The sequence below is a fragment of the Microtus pennsylvanicus genome, chromosome 11, assembly GCF_037038515.1.
Source record: "Microtus pennsylvanicus isolate mMicPen1 chromosome 11, mMicPen1.hap1, whole genome shotgun sequence".
Classification (NCBI taxonomy): domain Eukaryota; kingdom Metazoa; phylum Chordata; class Mammalia; order Rodentia; family Cricetidae; genus Microtus; species Microtus pennsylvanicus.
The window spans coordinates 1,095,069-1,121,154 of record NC_134589.1 but is presented as its reverse complement, the minus strand read 5'-3'; the positions used below and the strand labels follow the sequence as shown (position 1 = coordinate 1,121,154).

At 50.7% G+C, this 26,086-nt stretch overlaps 1 protein-coding gene across 2 annotated transcripts in view; it reads right to left on the bottom strand.

Moving 5' to 3' along the window:
- Positions 1 to 26,086, bottom strand: part of Ccdc57 (coiled-coil domain containing 57) — a 99,306-nt gene that overhangs the window by 42,812 nt on the left and 30,408 nt on the right. For both annotated transcript variants that reach the window (XM_075989767.1, XM_075989768.1), the window contains 7 exons: positions 23,544 to 23,702; positions 20,614 to 20,776; positions 19,973 to 20,107; positions 10,507 to 10,720; positions 9,782 to 9,934; positions 6,749 to 6,849; positions 3,732 to 3,905 (listed from right to left, as the gene is read on the bottom strand). In XM_075989767.1, the coding sequence (XP_075845882.1) occupies positions 3,732 to 3,905; positions 6,749 to 6,849; positions 9,782 to 9,934; positions 10,507 to 10,720; positions 19,973 to 20,107; positions 20,614 to 20,776; positions 23,544 to 23,702 (1,099 nt within the window). The remainder of the gene's footprint in view (positions 1 to 3,731; positions 3,906 to 6,748; positions 6,850 to 9,781; positions 9,935 to 10,506; positions 10,721 to 19,972; positions 20,108 to 20,613; positions 20,777 to 23,543; positions 23,703 to 26,086) is intronic.

The following is a 26,086-nucleotide window of genomic DNA, read 5'->3' as shown; positions in this document are numbered from 1 at the left end:
AGCCTGGAGTGTGTGGGTGATTGCACCTGTAGGTGACTGCATTCAGGTGCTTCTGGCAGATGCTGCAGGCCACAGGGGACTGAGGGGCTGGCAGAAAGACCCAGCAGAGGGGTCAGAGAAGGTTCTGTGGACCTTCAGGACCAAGATAGGTAAGCAGAACACGGTGCTCCCAGAGTGTGCTGTTCTAGGCCCAGGCATCCCACACCTCAAGTGGCCTTCAGAACACAGAGGATTTCAGGTCTGGAGAGGGGGAGGCTGGGGCTCTACCTTGCAGGGGCTAGTCTAGTAGGAGGTTCCTGTCACTTCGAAGGTCGGGTGCTCTATAAAATACAAAGCTTGTCAGAAAGTGACAGCCCTGGTAAGGCGCAGCCCCTGATGTTCCCTGGGTCTAGAGCCCTTGTGTGTGACCACACAGGAGGCTCAGTGTGGCCTTGTTCCTGAGAGCACACTTGCCTGGAGGATATGGAATGATTTCCCTGGGCGCAGCTGTTAATAATTTTTATTTGGGCCAGGTATGGTGGCACATGTCTTTAATCCCAGAACTCAGGAGGCAGAGAGGCAAGTGGATCACTATGAGTTCAAGGCCAGCCTATTCCACATAGAAAATTCCAGGACAGCCAGGGTTACACAGAGAAACCTTGTCTTGAAAAACCAATCCACAAAATAAGTATTTTACAACATGAGACACATTCAGAGATGTCTTTGACCCACAGCACTCAAGTAAACACCATGGCAACCCACTCCTTGGCACTTGTCCCAGGGCTGCGGACCCCACCCTGCCATCCATGACACTATCTTGGTATGGTGACAATCTGGACAGTACAGAAATCTGCAGAAATGTCTTTATGAGATTTGCCAAGGACTAGACTGAAGCTCTTCAGGAGGCTGTGGTCAATGCCAGTGGACTCCATGGGTCACAGAGGCTCCTTCCCAGGCCAAGGCCAAAGCTTCCAGCAGCTAACACTCCCTCCAGCACAGGAGAGGAAGACATGGGAGTGGAAATGAGTTGATGAAGGTGGCAGACGTGGGAGCAGGAGATACCCGGGCCTAAGCCCTGACTACACAGCGGGCCTGGCCAAGGTCAGGCATGGAGGACCATGGCATCCTTCACAGGTACCCATGTGCACAGTGTCACAAAGAGTGGACAGCTTCACAGGCTCTTTGGTTGGGCAAGGGAAAGAAGACTACCCTTCCCCGTTTGTTTTTTGAGATAGGGTTTCACTTTGTAGCCCTGGCTGTCCTGGAACTCTCTCTGTAGACCAGGCTGGCCTTGAACTCACAGAGATCTGCCTGCCTCTGCCTCCCAAGTGCTGGAGTTAAAGATGTGTGCCACCACTGCCAGTTTAAGACTAGCCTTTGATAGAAGCTGAAAGGACAGTTGTCTCAGGCTCCTGCCTTGGGAACTGCCACTGCCCTGCTCACTACCCACCCAGCTCTCTGCACATAAGCTCTTCCTGAAGAATGGAGGGTGGGGGGAGACAGTGTGCCACACACTGCGGTTCTGCACGTCCCAGTGTGCTCTTCTGCTACACACTGCAGTTCTGCACGTCCCAGGAAAGATTGGGGTACACTGATGATCCTGGTGGACCTCCCCTGGCCTTCTGAGCATGTCCCTCCAAGTGGACTCCTGTCCAGAGCCCGGGACCCCCGGAGTATGAATGTGCAAGGATTTGCCCATAGCTGGAAGGTTCCCTGGTCGTCATTTGTATTCGATGGCACTGACATCTAAGTGTCCAGAGGAGCTAAACCCCAAAAGTGCATCTTGGGTGTTCCACTTAGGCGCAAATGCTAGTGTCCTGGTGCTGATGTTGGTTAAGATGGGTGTCCTTAGGTTTCTCCAGTGAGTTTTTCACCTTGTGATCAAGGTCAGCTGGACACTGTGGCTGGAGACTGGGGCGCCGTGGTTCTCAGCAAGCCGCTGCCTCGAGTTTCACATCCGCACTCCATGGCCTTGTCTGCTGTGTCTACGCACTGATGTTCTGGTAGAGGGCCCACTTCACGTTTTCTTTATAAAGATTGTCTTGTTGTACCTGTACCTGTACAAAGTTTGTCTGTCTGGGGTGCTGTGTGTGTACGCACGGTGTGCACATTGCAGAGGACAACTGTGGAAGCTGGTTCTCTCCTGCCATGCGGTTCCAGACTGAGCTCGGGTCCTCAGGCTTGGCAGCAAGGGCCTCTACTGATGAGATCCTTTCTGGCCTCCATTTCTTCATGTACCTGCCCACTTGGCCAAGATCACTTGAGGATTTCCTATGAACTGGTGGACTGTAGTCTTTCCTGGCTGAGACGGTCAGTTGGAACCCTTCACAGCTAGCATCTGTATTGCCCTAATATATCTATTTGGAACTGGCGTTGTTCCCCTGATCCTGGGACTGGAACAGGCGATTCTGGGTCAACCTCGGGACACGGGGAACGGGCACGTGCATATCCTCTCCATTTATCTATACATCGGCAAGGATACCTGAGGACATCGTTGACTAGGTTCCAGCTTCCCTTGGAAGCACTGACTTCCTGGCCTCTCCTGCACACACACCTAACATCTGGTCCAGGTCGGGGACAGGCTGTGGCAGCGGCTGTCACTTGGGGTCTTGTCCAGCAGGGGGGCCCAAGCTTCCTTGCTTCCTGAGCTTCACGACCTCACCGTGTGCCAAAACCATAGGTATGAAGACCCAACAGGAACGGGGAAGCCCGGTAACTGCTTTACACGCTGGGCCCTGGGCCTGCTGCCTTAACTTAGTCTGCCACTATTTACATTCAGTGTGTATTATTCAGTGCTGACCTACCTGTTCTCCCTGGACTGATGGATTGTGGAGAAGTCTGGGGGCTTGGGGAGGCCTAGGAGCAGAAGCCCTTAGGGACTAGCACTGCTCAGTACTTCAGTCCTGTGCTGGAGCCTCAGGCTCCCTCAGCTCCCAACCCTGCTCTGTTTCTTTCTCTGTTCCCAGAGGCTATCGACTGTGTTCCTGTTCTTGTAATGTGGTGTCAAAAGGGCACACACTGTCTTCAGCTTCTCAGCTGAATGCCTTAAGACCTCTGGTGATTAAAGTCACCACTGACAACCACAGTGGCCATGGGCCACTATAGGTCAGCACAGGTAGTCAAAGGTGACCGTAAGTCATCATTGTCACTGCAGGTCAGTTGGCAGAGAGTCATATCACAGGTCATTCACTGCAGATTACAGCAGGTCAGGGCAGGGGCAGAAGGTCACCACAAGCCAGTACACATCGCCCCAATTACTGCAGGACTGATGGAGTCTCATGGGCACAGTTGGGAAAGTAGGGATGTCACCCTCCTACCCATGGTTCCACTGGGGCCTTCAATGGGAAGGGTGGGCTCTGTCAGAGGATTCCAGGGGGTCTCTGTGCTGGTCACAGTACCGACCAGATGCCGAGTGCCCTGGGGCCCCTCCTCTCACAGGCAGGCAGGCCAGGTCTGTGCACCGTGCCTTCTTAGCCATCAGCCCAAACCTGTTTATGGAGAGAAATGCATTCTCTGCAGGAAGCCAAAGAGAGCATGGGCTCCAATCCAGCAGTAGTATGTCAAGTCAGAAATGAGCAGAGGTGTGAGTAGGCTCACAGAGGAAAACAGCGGAGGAGAAGAGGAGGCGTCTGCTTAGTCATTTCTCAACACCACCCTCTGGCCTCACAGATCAGGAATCCAGCCTGTGCCAGCAAGCATGTGACAGCCAGGATGGAAGGAAATGGGGGCACTCATCCATGTCCAGCACCCACCTCTCTCTGTAGCTGCTCCCTGAGAGAAGGCTCTCCTTGGGGCTGGGGCGTCTTGAGATGCTTCCGTAGCTCAGCCACCTGCTTCTGCAGCTCCAAAACCTCCAGGTGCACCTGGTCCACTTCACTGGGGAGCTCGTGCAGGACAGTGACCGACTCCAGGGGTTTCTGCCACAGCTAGGCAATCAGTTCAGAAGGCAATGTTAGGAAGGGGTGGGGGCCTGTCCTAGGAAGGTGCAGGGGTGGAGCAGGGTCAGTGACCGGTTTCTGCTCTGGCTGGACGTGATGATCTGCAAACCTGCCCTGTGTGCTGCACTTCTGTGCAGTTGATGCTAGACACCAAAGCTCACTGGCAAGCATGTGAGAGAAAGCGGGTTACCATCCTCTCCCGAGCCCTAGTTCCCACCACAAGGACAGATGGCAGGCGGATCCCTGAGAGATCAAGCCCAGCCTGGCCTACATAGTAAGTTTCAGGACAGCCAGGGTTCTGTAGTGAGACCAAGAAGGAGATGAGAGGGAAGTGAGCATGATGGGAAGCTACGAAAGGCAGTGCCGGGCTAGGAACGCGATTCAGCTGATAGCGCTAGCCTAGCACACATGAAGCCCTGGGCTCAATTGCCAACACCGCATAAGCAGGGTGTAGTGGTACATGTCTGTAGTTCTGGTACTTGAGAAGTAGAGGCAGAAAGACCAGAAATTCCAGGTCATTCTCAGTAAGTGTGAGGCCAGTTTGGGTTACAAGAGAACCTATTTTTTAAAAAAATAAACAAATAAAAGACAGTGAGAGAAGTGGCTGTGGTGGAAGGGGGGGTTCAGGAGGAGCGGCTGCCGTCCACGGGTACCACAGAGGTGGACGTGGGTACAGGAGGAGCAGCTGCCGTCCACGGGTACCACAGAGGTGGACGTGGGTTCAGGAGGAGCGGCTGCCGTCCACGGGTACCACAGAGGTGGACGTGAGTTCATGAGGAGCGGCTGCCATCCACGGGTACCACAGAGGTGGACGTGGGTACAGGAGGAGCGGCTGCCGTCCACGGGTACCACAGAGGTGGACGTGGGTACAGGAGGAGCAGCTGCCGTCCACGGGTACCACAGAGGTGGACGTGAGTTCATGAGGAGCGGCTGCCGTCCACGGGTACCACAAAGGTGGACGTGGGTACAGGAGGAGCGGCTGCCGTCCACGGGTACCACAGAGGTGGACGTGGGTACAGGAGGAGCGGCTGCCGTCCACGGGTACCACAGAGGTGGACGTGGGTACAGGAGGAGCGGCTGCCGTCCACGGGTACCACAGAGGTGGACGTGAGTTCATGAGGAGCGGCTGCCGTCCACGGGTACCACAGAGGTGGACGTGGGTACAGGAGGAGCGGCTGCCGTCCACGGGTACCACAGAGGTGGACGTGGGTACAGGAGGAGCAGCTGCCGTCCACGGGTACCACAGAGGTGGATGTGGGTACAGGAGGAGCGGCTGCCGTCCACGGGTACCACAGAGGTGGATGTGGGTACAGGAGGAGCAGCTGCCGTCCACGGGTACGTTAGCAGCAGCAGGATGACTGTGAGGATCCATCCTGAACCTTTAGCACCACAACACCAGCACATGCAAGGCCCTAATGTGGCCTGGGCCAGGTAGGAGGAGATCCAGGCAGATGGGAAAACACACTTCTTTGTATTCTGGCTTCCCAGGCTAGGTGAAGGGAATTAAAATAATGCTTCTGTTCCAGGGATGCCTAAAGTTAACTCTGTGTGACTATCTTGTTTGGACAGTCACATACACACAGAAGAGGTGACCATTAGATAAACAGACACTGTTAAATAAAAATGCAAACACTTGAAGGTAAACCTGTTTTATTTAGACAGCGTCTCACTCTGCAGCCCTGCCTCTCCTGGAACTCACTGTGTAAATCAGGCTGGCCTTAAACTCACAGAGATTCACCTGTCACTGCCTCTTGAGAGCTAGGATTAGAGGCGTGTGCCATCATACTTGACTGGAGGTAAATATTTTACCCAGCTTATTCTAACTGTCTCTAATTATCAAAGTGAAATTAAAATGCTTTAAATTAAATTATTTTTTAATAGTTTATTTAACTTTATTTTATGTGCTGTTAAGTTGGGAGCAGAGCCCTAGTCCTGGCCTGGGAGTTGCATTGGTTTGGACTCCAAATCCCAGCATGCCAGGTCCTGACTCTCCCCCAGGGAGGGGTCAGGACCACTCCCACAGGGTATTTAAGGCGGCTCCCAGAGGAGAAACACGTGGTTTTCGGGTCTGCTTGGGCTCCCTGCTTTTCTGTCTCCCTGCCATGCACTTGGCCACCCGAGAGCGTCTTACTTAATAAAACGATGGGCATTTTGATTTGGTTTGATTTGACCTAATTGGATTTCTTGCGCCAGCAGAGCTGCCCTTTTCTTATTATTTTTACTTAACAGTGCATTGATGTGAAGGTATCAGATCCTCTGGAACAACAGTTACAGATGGTTGTGCGCTGCCATGTGGGTGCTGGAAATTGAACCTGGGTCCTCTAGAAGAGCAGCCAGTGCTCTTAACAGCTGCTCTTTCTCTCCAGACCCTAAATTAAATTCTTATTTCTTGTCTACAGCATTGAAATGTGTGTGTGTGTGTGTGTGTGTGTGTAAGTGGGTTTACATGTGTGTGCATTTGTGGTTGTTATTGTTGCTGCTGTTTTGAGATAGGGTCTCATGTATCCCAGGCAGGCCTCTAACTCTCTGTAGCCATGGATGACCTAGAATTTTTGATCCTCCTGCCTCTATGTTATGAGTGTTGGGACTACAGACACTTAGCACCATATCAGGCTTACCTGCGAACAATCCATAGCCACCCATGAGATAAACCAGCGACTGCACAGCACAGTCCTTTGTTCTGAAGGAAAGAGAAGTTGGGAAGACACCCAAAACACCTAAGGTCAATGAGGTCACTCCTGGCACCTCTCAGAAGCTGCACCTGTGTCCAAATCTGGACTGTTCCTCAGTAGGAATGCTTGCACAACCTGAGTGTTAAGAGCTAGTCTCACCTTCTTTTTGAGCTGTGTCACCAGCAGGTTCAAGAGATGCACTCTGTCTCCGAGTTTTCTGAGTGCTAACGCGACAGATGCCTGGCCTGTTAAAGCTGCTCCTGCAGAGGAGAACACTTGCAGTCAGCTCAGATCTCAGAAACAAAAGCAGTCTCCCTGGGGAGCTGAGCCTCCTTTCCCACAGAGGCTTACTGAAGCTTCTAACTGACTTCAAGGTAAATACGCCCATCCCTGAATCAAAGGGCTGGGTCCCCACAAAGACCAGAGATGCAGGGAGTATGTAGTACATCCTTAGAGCGAGAGGAGGACTAAGGGATGAAATCAGCCTGACCATGTCACAATGACTTTCCCTAAAATCCAGGACCATTTGTTTGGAATGGGCCGGGGGGGGGGGGGGAGTTGCAAAGAAGTAACACTTATATTCCAAGCTGTTTCGAGCAGAACGGTAAAGCGGCTTTAAGGAATTTATGTAAATCTGTCTTTCAAGGCAGCTCACAGCTCCTAGGCCTGGTGACTCAGGAGTCAATCTGCAGAGTGAGTTCAAGGCCAGCCTAAGCTACTTAGTGAGAATGTTTCAAAAATAAAAACCTGGCTGTGGGGGTGGGGGTGCTGGAGAGATGGCTCCGGGATTATGAGCAGTGGCTGCTCTTCCAGAGGACCAAGGTTTGGTTCCCAGCACCCATATGGCAGTTCACAATCATCTGTGACTTCAGTTCCAGAGACTCTGACACCCTTTCCTGGCTCCTGCAGTCACCAGGCACACTGTGGTACAGATACACACATGAAGGCAAAATACCCATACATGTGAAAAAAAAAAAGCCCCTCCGAAAATCAAACTGGCTGCGGTTAGGGCTCAGGGGCAGAGAGCTGGCCAGTGTGTGCCAGGCTCTAGGTTCCATTTCTAGCACTGCATAAGAAATGAAAAAGCACATTTATAGCATTAGGTGCATATCTTAGAAATAAAAGATCAACACATGAATCTAGAAGAAAGACAGAATAAAATTAACATTAAATACTGAGGAAATAGAAATAACGTGTCCTCTAATATCAACAAAACCAATGATCAGCTTTTGTAAAGGTAATAAGCGAAGAAATAAATAACTACACACTCTCTAGTAGGACACCAAGAGAACAGAAATGTTCAGTATGATGCACGGTGAAAACTCTATGGACATTGAAGACTCAGGAGAGACTGTGCAGTTATATGGTCTCAGCTACGCAGAAAGCTGAGGCAGGAGGATCACAGTCTCAAAGAAGAAAATGAACAAAACATATAGGATAAGAAACTTCATCGCAGAAGTTTGAAAACTTGAGGAAATGGATAATTTCTTAGTATAATGTAACAAATATATATAGAAAGAAAATATGGCCATGTGGTAGTGGCGCAGGTCTTTAATCCCAGGTCAGCCTGGTCTACAGAGTGAGTTCCAGGTCAGATAGGGCTACACAGAGAAGTCCTGCCTCAAAAATCAAACAAAACAAAACAATGGCCAGGCGGTGGTGGTGCACGCCTTTAATCCCAGCACTCGGGAGGCAGAGGCAGGTGGATCTCTGTGAGTTCGAGACCAGCCTGGTCTACAAGAGCTAGTTCCAGGACAGGCTCCAAAGCTACAGAGAAACCCTGTCTCAAAAAAAAAAAAATGTATGTGAAGAGTCCCTTAACTACGAATAAACAAATCAAGTTTCAAATCTTCCCGTAAGAAAAACTCTGGGGCCTGGTGATTTCAAAGTTGAATTCTACAAACAGTTTAAGAAAGACTTATCTGGTCACTCCTATCTCTCCGGCCAGAGCAGTCCTGGTTCTAAACTGTGACCCAATCGTTGCAAACAGGAATGAGATGACAAGCCTGTCTTACTTCTGACCCCAACTCTGGCCGTTCTCCATGAAACGCTGGCAAGCCAGGTGCAGCAGCCATCAGGAAGCTGCACCAGTTTCTGGGTTCCTTCCTGGGAAAGGGTGGTGTGACAGGACAGAGGGGCACCCACACTATCTGCTCTCTATCACCACCCAGCACACAGACGACTCTGGGAGGTGAAGCTGACCCACAGAAGCTTCTATCCGTCCTTGCTCAGGTACCAGGGGAATGCACCCTGTACCCACGTCCCCTCCTTCTTACTAAAGAATGGAGAGAAGGCCCAAGGCAAGCCTGTTCCAGGAAAGATGCCTGTCCTCCTGCCCCACGGCCACAGCACTCCACACCAAGGACAGAACACTCCTGGGAAGGGCCTGTGGACAGAAGTCTGTGGAGAGCCCCGAGGGGCCCAGGGACATCAGACAGCTAGCACTTGGCAGTGTGAGCGCTGTTCAGAACTCCAGGGTCTCTCCGAGGCCATAACTGGCCACCACCATCTGTTTACGGCCAGTCTGGAGTATTTCATCGTAGACGTTTGATGCTAATGTCCCTCATAGGCTAAGATATTTGAATACCTGGTCCCCAGTCGAGGGCACCGTTTCCATGCAGGTTTAGGATACGTGACCCTTTCTCGGTTGCCGCACCCGTCTGCGGCCTCAGCCTCGTCTGTACAGTCTCTAAACTCTGCAACTGCAGCCAGAACAAATGCTTTCTGCTGTAAGGCCCAGTTCTTGGGGTCCTGTCACGGCAGCAGAAGAGCAATGGATACATTCACCGTGACAGCCAGGGCAGACGAGGATTCCAAAGGCCCGGGGAAAAAAGATGTCCATGCTCTCCAATGCACTAGGGACAGAATGTGCCCGACAGCCTCTAGGATGGCCAAACAGGGAGAGGCTGCCCTGCAAACTGCACGGAGGGCGAACGGCAGAAGCACTGTGAAGTCCGGCATTGTCCACCGACACACAAGATAGGCCAAATGCGCATGCGCACTTCATTCCACTTACACGAGGAAACAGCTCTCACCTAACACGGGGACTTCGAGGGACCCCTGGTTCTGGAGACGGGGTGTCTGAAGATGATGAACACTGTGGAGCTAGGCATGCATTTGTAAGATCTGCCTCAGGGATTCACCTTAATTTCACACAGTGAGCACAGGGTTTGGGTAGCCAGGGGCTCTCACCAGCTGCTTCTGCGGAGCTGTGGGCACCAGGCTGTGGGTCGGCAGTGGGCAAAGCCACCGTCACTGGCTCTCCGACACCTCGCTGCTGCTCTTCCAGGGCTTTCAGCTTGTGCTTTAGGTTCTGCATTTCTGCTTCAAGCGCCAGAACATAATCTGCCGAGACACCAGGGAACACGGCACACGCTCACCGGCACACTCTCGTCACTGGCCTATAGTTTCGGCTGCAGGGCTTGAAGGCAGCCTCCGACCCTGCCCTCTCTTGCCCCAACTCTCAGCCTAGCCCCTGTATCCTCCAGGAAGGTTCTGGGGCCAGGAGGAAGAACTTGCCTGTCTTCCATTGGCTTTGGCCATAGAGGGCACAACTCCCACACCAGGGATCAGACCCTTGGAAGCAGCCATGGTGCCTGCTAGGAACTAGGCAAAGGTGGGACTGCCAGCTCAGATCCACCTCAGGATGCTCCTCTTGCGGAAGGTCTGGCCCCCAGCCTTGCCCCCAGCCTCATTCTGCCCAGTCTGATGGCTTCCCAGGTCCATCAGATATGTGCCCTGCACTTTCTCCTCCATGTCACCAAAGAAACACTGTTTCTCTTGGAGGACCAGCAAGTGCCCAGTTTTGCAGTGGTTTACGAGAGGGTGGCTACTGTGAGAGACTGGGGTGAGAAGCTTGTCTGGGGCTCCCGCTCTCACCACACCACCCACCCCTCCTTACAGCTACATTCTCTCACCTGGAGGGGCCGGATCTCCTCCAGCCTGGGGATCAGGGCTTGGCTCCGAGCACTCTTCCGGTTGAGCAGAAGGAAGATGGCCGCTCAGCATTTCCATCTCTCGCCTCATCTGTGCAACAGCGTTCCGCAGACCCGCATTCTGCTCCTGCAGCCTCTGGATCTCACTAGATGGAGACTCTTTCCTCATTTCTCCTTCCTGCTGCTGTGGAGGTACCTGCCAACCACACACACCCAAGGAGAATAGTTACGGACACAAAAGAGGAGGTTCTCTGCTTAAATCCAGCTTGGAGCCAGGCTACTCCACACCTGTCCTCTAGACACTGTCCTCTGAGTGTAACGGCCACCATCTTTATCAGAGAAGCTGTTATTTGCAAGAGCCCCTCTCCCCCGCCAAGATCAGGCTTGCCGACCGCTGACACCCCACAGGTGGGAATGGTGGCTCACTGGGCTTCCCCGACATTCTGGCCCCCACTCCTGCATTCCCCACCCACCACTATGCGATCTGGCCTTCACTACTCATGGTCTAGAAGTGTGTCAGGGTATATATGGACCGTGGAAGGTTAACTGAAGGGAAGGGGTCCATCTGTACAGCTATGGGAAGTCAGTGGCCACACTGGGGCAAAACTGGTACTAAGAAAGCCATGGCTTTCCCTGTGTTCATGGAAGTAGCTCATTCATGATCTGTGTGTAAGCCCCGCAAACTCTTTGGTTTCCCAGGTTGGGTCAATAGAACTGTACTTTAATTTGTCATCAAGCCTAAACAGTGGGGGTAGATGGTTGGTTCCCACGACACAATGATCCTCCTCACCCACAGGCACGTGCCTCGAGAGGCATCGGTTCGTGATGCACCATGATAGAGTCTTTCAGTAGCTGGAGTCACAGGGGCTAGGGAGGAGGGAGGGGTTGAGGAAACTCTGGAGGTGGATGGTGGTCCAGTCTCATGCCCGTGTTCAGTGCGCCAAAGGCTTTAAGGGGTTTATGCAGCTTTCATACAGCACAGAGCACATCTGAGGCGGAGCGTGGGAACTATGCACGCAGCAGAAAGCATCCAAAAAGGATCAGATTTTAGAGCTCCTGGGCCTGGGGAAACACGAGGTGCAGCAAACCGACACCCAGAACAAGAAGGGAAAGAGATGAATTTGGCCAGAGGTATTTCAAAGTCCCCCTCAGTGCAAACTGAAACTCAAGAGTGACCTGTTAGCAGCTTCTCTGGTCATAAGCCAGGCAAGACCTGGCACAGGTGGTCCTAGCTGGTCTTTTGAGGAAGAGACATGAATGTGTCTAACAGCACATCTTTAATATATATATTTATTTTCATGTTACATGCATGACTGACTGCAAATATATATGCATATACATACATACATACATACATATATATCACAAATACACTACTTCTGTGCCAGAAGAGGGTGCTGGATACCTGGAACTGAAGTTACAGACGGTTGTAAGCTGCCATATGGTGCTGGGAACTGAATCTGGGTCCTCTGTAAGAGCAGCAAGAGCAAAAAGAGCTCTTGACTGCTGAGCCATCTCTCCAGTCTCCCTCAACCCCACCCAACCGCAGCATTTTAACTGTGCTTGTGAACAATCTAACACCCTGGTAGGAAATGATCCCAAAATGGGCAGGCCTCCCATGTATGTCAGTCAGCCGCGGCATATCGAGTTGAGTTGCAGTAAGATTTGGAGGAGGAAAGGGTAGGAGGAGGGGGAAAAAGGGAGGAGGGAAGAGGAAACAGATCAGGCTGGAAAAAATTAATAAATAATAAAAAAGAAATTAAAAAAGAAAATGAGGGGGCTGGAGAGATGGCTCGGCGGTTGAGAGCATTGCTTGCTCTTCCAAAGGTCCTGAGTTCAATTCCCAGCAACCACATGGTGGCTCACAACCATCTGTAATGAGATCTGGTGCCCTCTTCTGGCCTTCAGGCATACACACAGATAGAATATTGTATACATAACAAATAAATAAATAAATATTTTAAAAAAAAGAAATAAAAAAGAAAATGATTCAGGAAACTAAGGCATGTCATGTCTCCATTTAGATTGTGTTTCTGAGAATCTCTATGCAGCGGAAATATTTGTGGTAGAATTTAAGGAAAAGATGAACTTCCTAGTAAAATGCTCAGCTCTGCCCCCTCCAGCTACAGGTCCCCCACCCATGCTCAGCCCACTCCATCCCCTGTCTGTCTGCCTACCCCCAAGCGCGTGGCGTGGATTTCCGGCAAAAGTACCGCCCTCCAGGGACAAGTGCAGACTTCCCGAGGCTGAGAGACTGAGCTGGGTGTGCTCTAACCCTGTGTGACCTCAAGCACTGTGCTGCTAACTACAGCCACCCCCACTTAAAAATTACATTCTCTGTGTGTGTTTGTGTGCATTTATACACACGCCATAGCCTGCATATGGAAGTCAGAGGAAAACCTGAGAAAGGTGATCCTCTCCTCCCACAGTGGGTCTTGGGGATCAAACTCAGGCCTCCACGCCGACCAGCAAGCACCCTCACCCAGGGAACCGTCTCACCGGCCCAACTGCAGCCTTTGAAGTTGCTGTCAGCTCTCTGACTCCTAGAACAGAACTTTTAACCCTGGTCCTGGCTCACCAAGGCTTTTCTTCAGTCAGGCTGACTGGATGTGTGGCCCATGGCTCCTCTTAGGCCAGCTCAGCTCTCAGCAGCACTCAGTCTCTTCTTTATTGACTGTGGAGACCCCTTTTCTCTGGGAAGCAGAGACACACTACAAGAGCCTGGTCACCTCTGTGTCACCTCACATCTGCGACACCGGGTTGGCTAAGAGCCTGTTCGGGCTTCAGGCTGGCTGCATCGCTCCCTCTTGGGGTCCCCAAGGTGACAACTCTGGAGCACAAGGGCCACCCTTTGATCTGCTGCTCCTGGCGGGGCCTGCAGAGGGCCCTGCTCTGTAATACTCAGCAGCATCTCCAGTCCTGACGTTTGCAGCTCGCCAGTCAAGGCAGGCTGGAAAGCCTTCATTCAGTCCAAACTTATGTAATGCTGCCAGTCAGGAGCTGGTGAGCGCTCTCCATGCTGAGCTCTGGTCCATCACTCCACTCCACTCCAAAGTTGTGCCTGAGTTTGTGCATGCATTCAGATTCTGGAAACTGTCGTGGTCACTTTGGCTAATGGGACCTCAGCCAGATACTCTGTCCAAGATCAAGGGTGCACTTAAGGGGTGGGTGGGTGTGGATTGTTCCTGACTACAGAGCACACTTCTAAAGTTTATTGTTTACTTAACAAAGAAACTAGCCAACTGATAGCCCTTGCTGACCTGCTTAGCTGGTACTTGGAGACAAATGTCTTTTTTTGATTGCCAGCCTAGGGGAAAAGTACAAGAAAGTTTCCAGTAAGGGACCATTGATGAAAATAAGCACCCTTTTCTTGTCATTTTCTAGAGCTTTCCTGTGTTCATACTGGGGAGCACTTCATATATGATTTCATGAAAGTCTGTGGGATAAGAGGTCATGGCTACCAAAGATATCCACTCCCTCACTGTCTCCTTCCTCCTCCTTTTTCCAAGACAGGGTTTCTCTGCGTAACAGCCCTAGCTGTCCTGGAACTTGCTCTGTAGACCAGGCTAGCCCCAAACTCACAGAGATCCACCTGCCTCTGCCTCCCAAGTGCTGGGATTAAAGGCGTGTGCTAACATGGCACGGTTTTGAATGGCGTTCTCTTAATTAGTGATTGAGAGGGGAGGGCTTAGCCCATTATGGGTGGGGACACGTCTGGGCTGGTGGTCCTGGGTTCTATAAGAAAGCAGACTGAGCAAGCTAAAGGGAGTAAGCCAGTTAAGTTGCAACCCTCCATGGCCTCTGCATCAGCTCCTGCCTCCAGGTCCTGCCCTGTTCGAGTTCCTGCCCTGACTTCCTTCAGTGATGGACTACGATGTAGAAGCATAAGCCAAACCCTTTTTCCCCCAACTTGGGTCTGGCCATGGTGTTTGATCACAGCAATAGTAACCTTACCTAGGACAGAAACCGGTACCAGGATGAGATATCACTGTGACAGACCTGACATTGTGTTTTGGGGAGGGTTGTGGAAGGACTTTGGAACTTTGGGCTAGAAAAGCCATTGAGTGTTGAGAGCTCAGCGGGCTGTTCTGTAGAGCTGGGAAGACGAGAGAGGAGAATGTTGGGAGCAGTGCAGACCACGGAGGCCTGGCCTGTGGGAGTTTAAAGACTCTGCTGGGCCATTTGTTATTCTAATTAAGAGGCAGTGTTTCTGGTCAGCTGGGGTTGAAGAACTGGGATGATTAAGAGGAGACCAGCACCTTTGCTTCACAACTGATGGGATAATTGATGCTGGTCACCTGATGCTGAGAACTGAGAGGTTAAGAAGAGACCAGCATCGCTAAGGTGAAACCTGGGAAGTGTTTCCTGAGGCCACAGAGAAGCTGTGTTCCAGAGTCAGCCAAGGTTGTACCTTGTGCTGGCGGCCTGATGTGGTCATGTGTGAGTGTCACCGAGGTGTGACTGGATGGCAGGCATGGAGGGGACAGAGAGCAGCTGAGGTGAGGCTGAAGGTGAGGCCCCAGCAGCAGTCAGTGGCCCAAGACTAAAGGGGTCACGCCACGAAGACTGCAGCCCAGGTGCAGCAGAAGGTTCAGGAGTTTAGAGATGTCAGAACCATGGGACGACCACAGTAGCAATGGAGCGGAGCCTGCCCCAGCTTAGAATACAAGTTGTGTGTGGAGCAGAGGGTGGGGCTGGAGAAGCGACCCAAACCCATAGTTGTGAGGCTTTGGACTTTTTTTTTAGACTTTGGATTTTAAATGAGGCTTGGGATTTTTAAACAGGCTGAACTCTTTTTTTAAAAGATTTATTTTAATTGTGTGTATGTATGTGTGTATCTGTGAACAAAGCCGTACAGGTATGTTAGTGCCTGTGCTCTCTGGGGCCAGAGATAACAGATCCCCTGAAAACGGGAGTTATAGGTAGGTGCTGGGAATTGAACTTGGGTCCTCTGTAAGATCAGGATGTGCTCTAACCACTGAGCTATCGCTCCAGCCCCAGGCTGAACTTTGCTTTGTTTTTGTTTTTCAAGACAGGGTTTCTCTAGCTTTGGAACCTGTCCTGGAAGTAGCTCTGTAGACCAAGCTGGCCTCGAACTCACAGGGATCTGCCTGTCTTCTGAGTGCTGGGATTAAAGACGTGCACCACCACCGCCCAACCAGGCTGAACTTTTAAAGTGTTTGAATTTGTAAGACTAGCGGACTTTTATACATATACACATACATATACATACTTATATGTGATGTTTATATTAATGTTTGATTTTGGGGATGAACAAGGAAAGGTTAGGTTTGTGGCTTAGCAGTGATGTGTTTGTGTGTCAAGCTGGCAAGGGATAGTTGTGCTGGGCAGTTTTATGTCAGCCTGACACAGACTAGAGTCATCAGGGAGGAGAGAACCTCAATTGAGAAAATGCCTCCATAAGGTCAGGCTGTAGATACACCTGTAGGGCATTTCCTCAGTGATTGATGGGAGGTCCTGGGTTCTATAAGAAAGTAGGTTGAAGCTGGGTGGTGGTGGTGGCATGTGCCTTTAATCCCAGCACTTGGGAAACAGATGGATCTCTGAGTTTGAGGCCAGCCTGGTCTACAGAGTGAGTTTCAGGACAGCCAGGGCTACACAGAGAAAACTGTGACTCAAAAAAACAAAACAAACAAAAGTCCTGAAAGAGTGTCATCCTAAGAGCAGCCTTATCTTCAGATGGGCACGATTAGGAGAGCCCGATGGGGCCTGCCGGAGGACTAGCCCAGGCTTGGCTCTACAGAGTCTGCGGGAGTTCCTCACAACTTCAGGACAGACGTCCATGAACTAGGTCCAAACGGATTTATCCTCTCCTGCTATGCAGGCCCACGCCTGACACTGCGCTTCCTGTAAATGCCTGCAGAGATCTGTGCCAGGCCACGTCAGGCCACGTCAGGCCACGTCGGCCTCTGATGTGTGCTCCTGGTGCTCCTGGTGCTCCTGGTTGTAAGTCTGTCACTCCAGTCTCTGGTGTCCCTGGTTGTAAGTCTGTCACTCCAGTCTCTGGTGTCCCTGGTTGTAAGTCTGTCACTCCAGTCTCTGGTGCTCCTGGTTCTAAGTCTGTCACTCCAGTCTCTGGTGTCCCTGGTTGTAAGTCTGTCACTCCAGTCTCTGGTGTCCCTGGTTGTAAGTCTGTCACTCCAGTCTCTGGTGCTCCTGGTTCTAAGTCTGTCACTCCAGTCTCTGGTGTCCCTGGTTGTAAGTCTGTCACTCCAGTCTCTGGTGTCCCTGGTTGTAAGTCTGTCACTCCAGTCTCTGGTGCTCCTGGTTCTAAGTCTGTCACTCCAGTCTCTGGTGTCCCTGGTTGTAAGTCTGTCACTCCAGTCTCTGGTGTCCCTGGTTGTAAGTCTGTCACTCCAGTCTCTGGTGTCCCTGGTTGTAAGTCTGTCACTCCAGTCTCTGGTGCTCCTGGTTCTAAGTCTGTCACTCCAGTCTCTGGTGCTCCTGGTTCTAAGTCTGTCACTCCAGTCTCTGGTGCTCCTGGTTCTAAGTCTGTCACTCCAGTCTCTGGTGTCCCTGGTTGTAAGTCTGTCACTCCAGTCTCTGGTGCTCCTGGTTCTAAGTCTGTCACTCCAGTCTCTGCCATCACATGGCCACCCTGTGCATCTGTGTGTCCTCTAAGGCTGTCTTACATCCCAGAGTACAAACAACCAGCCAGGCTCCCGTGGCTCCCATGGCTGGACGATTCCCACGCAGCAGGGGTGGGGTCCTCACAGATGCACTCTGGCTTTGTGTGCTAAGAGTCAACGTGGGGAAGAAACTGTTCCTGGGCTCTGTGTGCCCCGCAGAATGACTGTGGGGATGAGTGTGTGCAGGGACGGATTACCATTATTTGTGGTATTGGGAATCAAATCTGGGGCCTGGATCATGCGAGGAAAGTGCTCTCTGTGTCCTTGCCTAGTAGCATTTTTTTTCATTTGTTTTTGATAGAGAGCCTATGTAGTCCATGCTGGCCTTGAACTCACGATTTTCTTCCCTCAGTTGCCTGAGTGCTAAAATCACAGCACGTGCCACACACCTGCCTAAATTTTAAATACTGTGTGTGTCCATGTGTCTTGCTTGCTGGTGTGTACAGGTGTGCCCATGTGTTTTACATGCTGGTGTATACAGGTGTGCCCATGTGTATTACATGCTGGTGTGTACAGGTGTGCCCATGTGTCTTACATGCTGGTGTGTACAGGTGTGCCCATGTGTCTTACATGCTGGTGTGTACAGCTGTGCCCATGTGTATTACATGCTGGTGTGTACAGGTGTGCCCATGTGTCTTACATGCTGGTGTGTACAGGTGTGCCCATGTGTATTACATGCTGGTGTATACAGCTGTGCCCATGTGTCTTACATGCTGGTGTATACAGCTGTGCCCATGTGTCTTACATGCTGGTGTATACAGCTGTGCCCATGTGTCTTACATGCTGGTGTGTACAGCTGTGCCCATGTGTCTTACATGCTGTGTGTACAGGTGTGCCCATGTGTCTTACATGCTGGTGTGTACAGGTGTGCCCATGTGTATTACATGCTGTGTGTACAGGTGTGCCCATGTGTCTTACATGCTGGTGTGTACAGGTGTGCCCATGTGTCTTACAGGCTGGTGTGTACAGGTGTGCCCATGTGTCTTACATGCTGGTGTGTACAGGTGTGCCCATGTGTCTTACAGGCTGGTGTGTACAGGTGTGCCCATGTGTCTTACATGCTGGTGTGTATAGGTGTGCCCATGTGTCTTACATGCTGGTGTGTACAGGTGTGCCCATGTGTATTACATGCTGTGTGTACAGGTGTGCCCATGTGTCTTACATGCTGGTGTGTACAGGTGTGCCCATGTGTCTTACAGGCTGGTGTGTACAGGTGTGCCCATGTGTATTACATGCTGGTGTGTACAGGTGTGCCCATGTGTCTTACATGCTGGTGTGTACAGGTGTGCCCATGTGTATTACATGCTGTGTGTACAGGTGTGCCCATGTGTCTTACATGCTGGTGTATACAGGTGTGCCCATGTGTCTTACATGCTGGTGTGTACAGGTGTGCCCATGTGTATTACATGCTGGTGTATACAGGTGTGCCCATGTGTCTTACATGCTGGTGTGTACAGCTGTGCCCATGTGTATTACATGCTGGTGTGTACAGGTGTGCCCATGTGTCTTACATGCTGGTGTGTACAGCTGTGCCCATGTGTATTACATGCTGGTGTGTACAGGTGTGCCCATGTGTCTTACATGCTGGTGTGTACAGGTGTGCCCATGTGTATTACATGCTGGTGTGTACAGGTGTGCCCATGTGTCTTACATGCTGGTGTGTACAGGTGTGCCCATGTGTATTACATGCTGGTGTGTACAGGTGTGCCCATGTGTCATCGTGTGGAGTCCAGGAGCAGCACTGGATGACTCTGTAGATTTAGGTCCCCGTGGTCACACGGCAAGCACTTTGCCAGCCGAACTGTAACCCTATCCCTTCAAATATTCTTATGTTGGAGGTGGATGGGGTTTGAGGCAGGGTCTCAATATATAACTCTGGTTGTCCTGGAACTCACTATGTAGACCAGGCTGGTCCCAAACTCACAGTTCTTCTGGGATTAAAGGGAGGAACTTTAATTCTTTACCATGCCCAGTCCTTGAAATATCTGTAACTATGGCCAAGCCCCATTGCATGCGACAGAGGGAATCCTGCCCACCTGGTCCTTCATGGCAACAGACGCAATAGGCAGAGAAACGAATCAATGAGGACTATTGGGTAAGGAGGTAGAACCAAGGGAAGTGTGTAGGGACTTTATAGGGTGGAAAATACTTGCCGGAAGTGGACATGGTACAGTCTCTCATCAATCTCACTGCTCAGGGTGCTATGACCTTCACTTCACCACACTGAGGGGTGAGGACACCTCAAAAAAAAAAACCCAGCAAGGGAAACAAAACCATCTGCAGGCCTGGGAAAATGCTATTTTCTGCCTCTCTCCATCTAAGGCTGCAAGTCCAGAAGTCTGAGTGAGGTCCTCAAAACCCACATAAAAGTGGAAGGGGAGAACCAACTCCACAAGTTGCCCTCTGACCTTCGGATGCTTGTCGTGGCTCCTCCAACAACAATAATAAATAAAGATAAAGTTAAGAGACGGAGTTAGCAAATTAATGGTCTCGGGAGGTAAAGTCTGAGCATTTAACTATGAGCGGTTCTGAAGACTCAACAGTGACTTGACACTGCCCCCTAGTGTCGAGTGGCGCCTTTGGATGTAGGGGTGGAGCCTCGAGGGCTAAAGAGCAGGGAACTCCTCGCACTGGAACGCCCACTAATGCTGTAAAGCTCTGGACTTGCCCTCGTTGGGGCAACTGCCATTGAGAGGGGCTGGACCGAGAAAGTCCTAGCCGACCTAGTAGACACGGAAGTCTCTTCCGCAGCTGTGGACGGAGGGAAGGAAGGCTTTTCAAGCCAGCAGGGGGCTCACCTGTGCCTCCTGTCCGGGGACTAGCCCGTGTGTCCGCAGAGTCTCCACGGCCTGGTCTCGTTCCAGTGACACAGCCTTCAGCAACGTCTCCTGCTGACGCAGCGCCTTCTCTGTCTCCTGGAGCTTAGCAGCAACCTGGGGAAACGTCCATCAGTGGGCGGAGACCAGCACCCTCCTGCTAGAGAGTGGACAGCAGGAGCAAATGCACAGCCACAAGACAAGATTTACAAGCAGCACTTGGAGCGCTAGGGCCACCTAGTGGTGGGGCAGGACTTTCTGTTCAGCCATGGTACCAAGTTTGCCCTGGTCAGCACTCTCAAAACCATGCCACAGCTAAAGGAAACAGCTCATACAGTGAATACATGTGGAGATAGGGCAGAGACTTATTTGTACTCAGATTGGCCTTGAACTTGGGATCCTCCCTCTTCCCCAACCCCAGCAGCTGGGATTACAAGGCCCCATCACTGCACCAGTGTGGCTGTGACTCACTGCTATAAATTAACTGGTATTTAAGGCTTTGTGTTTTCTGAGTTAAAAAATAATATGGCAAGGGCCACACCCATCTTCTACAGTACTGCATAGACGCCACACCATCTTCTTCAGTACTGCATGGTTGCCACACCCAGAACTAGCCAACGCACCTGGTCTCTGGCCTTGGTCAGCCCTTGGATCAAAGTCTCTGACTTCTGGATCTGGTCTCTCTCAACATCATCGCAACGGCGCTGCCAGTCTAGACCCAGCTGCACCTGGTCGCGCTCCAGGCTCTGTTCCCTTTCCACTGCCAGGGACAGTTGCTGCTTGTACCTATAGACACAGTCCAATGTCCCAAGTTGTGAAATATTTTAAGAGGTGTTACATTTGTTTATGCTGTGGAACATTTGTTTTAATGATGCAAAGATGTGTTACATTATTTTATGTTGCATTTGTTTAACTCTGTGAATCTGTGTTACTCTGCCTATCTAAAACACCTGATTGGTCTAATAAAAAGCTGAATGGTCAGTAGCTAGACAGGAGAGAGGATAGGTGGGGCTGACAGGCAGAGAAGATAAAGAAGAGGAAAAATCTGGGAAAAGGAGATGGAGGAGCAAGAAAAGGAGGAGGGACTCCTGGGGCCGGCCACCCCGCTACCAGCAAGCCACGAAGTAAGAAGTAAAGAAAGATATGCAGAATTAGAGAAAGGTGAAAGTCCAGAGGCAAAAGGTAGATGGGATAATTTAAGTTAAGGAAAGCTGGTTAGAAATAAGTTAAGGCTAGGCATTCATAAGAAAGAATAAACCTCTATGTGTATTTATCTGAGAGCTGGGAGGCAGGTCCCTCAAAGAGCAAAGAACAAAGAGCAAAAAAAATCAAACTACACCATGTTAACTTTCTTTCCTGAGGTCTCTTCAACATGAAGAGCAAAGGCAGAATGCAGGATGAGGGGCTGACATGATGCTCTTCCGTGTCCTTCCCATCTCAAGTGTAGCTTGTGCTGAGGTACGGGGAGAAGCTCGCCTATGGGAGACCTGGAGGAACACTAGCACCTGGGGACAGGTGAACATAATGGGCAGATATCAAAATTCTCCAAATGCTGGAGAAAACGGTGCTGGAGGGAGGTGGCCACACTCAGCAGAGAGAACCAGTGTGCAAGCAGGGAACTGAAGGTGTCACAGCTAAACCAGGACTGTACTGTAAAAATCCCCTGAACAGAGAAAATTGGAGCATGTGCCACTGGAACACGAAAGCTGAAAGAGCAGGAGGAGCCGAGGGTCCATGTTAGACAGCAGTGAGGACAAAGGGGGCAAAGGGGCCTGGCTATACTGGTACAGAACCCAGCACGACCAGAGAGCAGCCGGCACAACCCTAAATGCAGCCGCACTCGACATCTGAGCTAAAGACAGAGCTGAGAGGGAGCCATGCCTAAGCACAGTTATTCTCTAACTGACAGATCCAGTGGGCAGATCACAAGGACATGGGAGACAAGAACACTGTTAGCCACAAGAGTGGTACAGGTGACATTTTCAGAGCCCAGACTGCAACAAGAGCATGCTTTATCCTTTAGGGCTACTTAGCCAGCCATCAGGGCAGAGCGCATTCCAAAGCCACGAAACAGATCGCAGAGGAAATCAATTGTGCAAGGTGCATTCCACATGCACGGCCAGGTTAGGTCAGAATCGCGGACAAATGGAACCTGGGACTAGAACATCTCCTGGCCTGAGAAGAACATACAAGGAGACTCTGTATTTCTGCTGAGCAGACCAGGATTCATTGGGTGTGGCTAAGCTGTGTTTGAAAAGAAACTTATACCACGAATCGTATCTGATGGAAGGAAGGATGCTCAGAGTAAATCATTGTGGCTTCGCTGTCAGGATCAACCAGAACAAATAACCAGATCCAAAGGAAATAGAAGAAAGTAGTAGTAGAACTGAAAACAGTTGAAAAAAAAATCAAATCAAAAAGCTGGTTCTTCACAAAGATTTGAAGATCGATAGACCCGATAAGCCTGTAGTGAGGCTGGTTGGGAGTAAAGGGAAGGCCCTAAAATGCCCAGTGCGTGAGCAAGAGGGGCACACACAGCAAGGTAACAGGAGCCAGGGATGTGCGACAGTGAGATGAAGTGGACAGACAGACACAAAGAACAAAATGAACAGAAAAAGTATCAGAGAGGAAAAAAATCTTTAAAAAAAAGAGAGAGAGAGAGAGAAAGAAAAAAGAGGCAGCTAGTTGGGTGGTGGTGCACACCTTTAATCCCAGCACTCAGGAGGCAGACGCAGGCGGATCTCTGTGAGTTCGAGGCCAGCCTGGTCTTGAGAGCGAGTTTCCGACATCTGGAACTGTTGTCACAGAGAAACCCTGCCTTGAAACCTGTCCCCCTTCCAGAAAATAAAAGGCAGCTACAAACTCAAGCATCACAAGACTACTGAGTATCAAAAAGAATCCTAACCTCAGTGATGAAGACACCAGAGTCAAAAGTCACACTTACACTTAGACGCCCAGTCCGGGCGGTCAGCATATGGGAGTGGGGGCAGTGGGGGCTGCAGACCTGCGGGGGTCTGGGTTAGAGGGTAGGGTGCACGTGTCTGGTTATCCAGATCCGTCTCGTGGACAGGGCTTTACATCTGCCTGAGTCCTTACAGTGAACAGGGAACACATTTTTAAATTTAAATGTATTTTCTTTCTTTCTTTCTTTCTTTCTTTCTTTCTTTCTTTCTTTCTTTCTTTCTTTCTTTCTTTCTCTTTTCTTTTTTTTTTTTGAGACAGGGTCTCTCTATGTAGCCTTGGATGTCCCAGAATGCTGTGCTGTCATTCAACTCATGAAAGTCTGCCTGCCTCTGCTTCCAGAGTGCTGGGGTCAAAGCTAAAACACAAGCATGTTGAAGGCAGAGGAAGTGGCCACTCCTCAGCACCCACCATCCCTTTGGCTGCTTTCCTTGAAGCCTGAGATTCTTCATCTCAAAGGTGTCTGGGCATGCCCTCTTGGCTAGGATGTCTGCTCTCATGACCACCACAATCTGCTTACGTCTCTTTTACTGATCCTCCCAAGTTTCTTTCCCTGCAGTTCCAATCCTGAGGACCTGCCTTGGGACAGTACCTGTCTATGTCCTTCTGGAACCTGGCCACCTGTGCCTTGAGCTTCCCCTCTTCTTCCTGTAGCATCTGGACCTGAAGGTCTTTGGAGACAGCCTCCTTGGACATCTGAGTGATCTGGGCATCCCAGGCAGCTTTCAAAGCTGCCGCGTCTTCATGAAGTCTGCACGGGAAGAAGTGTGTGAATCCAGCTAGGTTCCCTTATACTCCCTGAGCTTCTATATAGACTAGGAGGAATGCACACATAGCTGCCCAGTCCACGCAGAAAAGCCACAGCATGGTTCTACTCAGTAAGAAACATCTAGCAGTCAACCACGTGAATGTTAACACCATTGACTATAGAGGGTTAAATTACGCAGAGTGGAGAGCTGATCGGCACCCACAGCCTATGGGACTGAGGATTGAGGAAGTGCCCAGCACAGCCCCCAACACATTTTAGTGGCAAGCACAAGTAGATTCCAGAGGCTGCTCATTAGCTCGGTAGTAAGTGTTGGTGGGACATTTTCCTCGGGAACACAGGCCCTCTTTAGGGAAGGCATTGTGCTGATCTAAGCAAGACCATCCCTCCTCAGAGGGACAACTCTGTTCCTGTCACAGGATTCACCAGGGATCACATCCCTGAGCACAGACCTCTTGAGCCAAGCAGACTGTGAGTAGCAGCTGCTTGCCATGCAGCTGCTCCAGAGTGAGGCCGCCCTCGATCACGGAACCCTGCATCGGTATTTCAAACCTGGTCTGTGCCAACATCTCTACACATTTTGGGAGTCTGGCTGTCTGTGCTGGTTATCTGGTACCGAGCAGACGGACCTAGAAATGCATACCTTGTCACATCTTGCCAACATCCCCAGCACCAGCACAGACACAGCTGGCCAGTGACCTGTGTCCACTGTAGCCTCCTCTTCACACTCTACCTCACTCCCCAAGCACTCGGCCCAGATTGGGTGCCAGGCTATGACTGCCACACCCTTACATGGAGACCAGTAGACACTGACCATTCCAAGTGAAGCAGGCGGGTCACCACTAAACCCATTTTTATCCTAATCCTACGTGTTTACCCAGGGGTCCTCGAGCAAACCCACTGAGCAGAAAATCTGCTAAGCTCTGAGGTTGTCACTGAACGCCAGTGCGTGCTCCGGATAGAGATGAGAATGGTATCTGAACTCCCAGAAGTGAGAACAGTGCCCTGTCTGCGTAGTAATAACTCTTAATAAGCAAAAAATACTTAGAGATAGAAACTAAAAGATAGTTAAAACTGGGTGTGGCGTATAATTCCAGCACTTGGGAGGCTAAGGCAGGAGGATTATGAATTCCAGGCTATCCAGTACTATATATGTGTGTATGTATATATATGGGTGAGACCCTCTCTCCAAACAAAGACAAACACATGTAGTTTAAGGCTTCAAGAGGAGGCAGGAAGCAGCCAGGCTCCATGAGGTCCCAGCGTTGCAGCTACACTGATAGGGGGAAATGCAACAGCAATGATACAGCACCCCACACCCACAGCGCGCTGGGGCATCGCTGGCTCATCGAGATGGCTGCCTTGGCTCTTACCTCACTGATCGATCAAGAGCACGCTGGACTTAACCAAGTAACGTGGAACGAGCATTTTAAAGTACAACATAAATTTGTTTTTTGTTTTCGTTTTGTTTTGTTTTTGAGATAGAGCTTCTCTATGTAGCCCTGGGCATCCTGGAACTCTGTAGATTAGGCTGACCTTGAACTCACAGAGATCCACCTGCCTCTGCTCCCTGTGTGTTAGGATTACAGTGTGTGCCACTATCATCTGGCCAATTTATAATTTCTTATTTTTCTGTTTTGTGTATGGGTATTTTGTCTGCATGTGAGTGCTGAGGGTTGAACTCAGATCCCCTGGAGGAGTGGTTAGCACTCTTAACCACTGAGCCATCTTGCTAGCCCATGTGGAATAAACTTTAATTTCCTGAAACATCGTAGTTCTAAGATCTACTTCTTCCCCTAACAGAAATGTAATTTGGCAGTCATTTTCTGTTAGAAAAAAAAAAGATTGAAATACCCCCGTCGCAAAGACACACCCAGCTGCTAAGTCTGAGAGCATGACGTCAGTGTTTCTACTGAACACGGTGTCCCCATGGCCATTTCCTCACCACCCAGGATGGGGGCGCAGGGCTGCACGCCCAGCGCTGTTACGACAGTCTCCCAGCTGACGAGGCACAGGTGGAGCAGATTGCCCAAACACTCTGGCCTGGATTGGATACTGAAGCACTGGGAAGCCCGAGGGAGGAGAGCAGAGGTCTCCCACACAGGCAAAACAAATGTAAAACCCAGAGCTGTGTGGTCCTCAAATTCCAGTTCTGTTCATATCCACAAGAGTTGAAAGCGAAGTCTATAAGGGAGGTTGGCCTGCCCGTGCAGACAGCAGACAATAGGCCAGAGGTTGACCCTGGGTGACGCCCCCCAGGAGGTCTCTCAATGGGACCTGTGGCTCAATATTATGAGAGGCTAGCTGGCCCATGAGTCCCCCACTTCTGGCGATGGATGGTTTGACACAATCACAGTGATTTAAAAGAG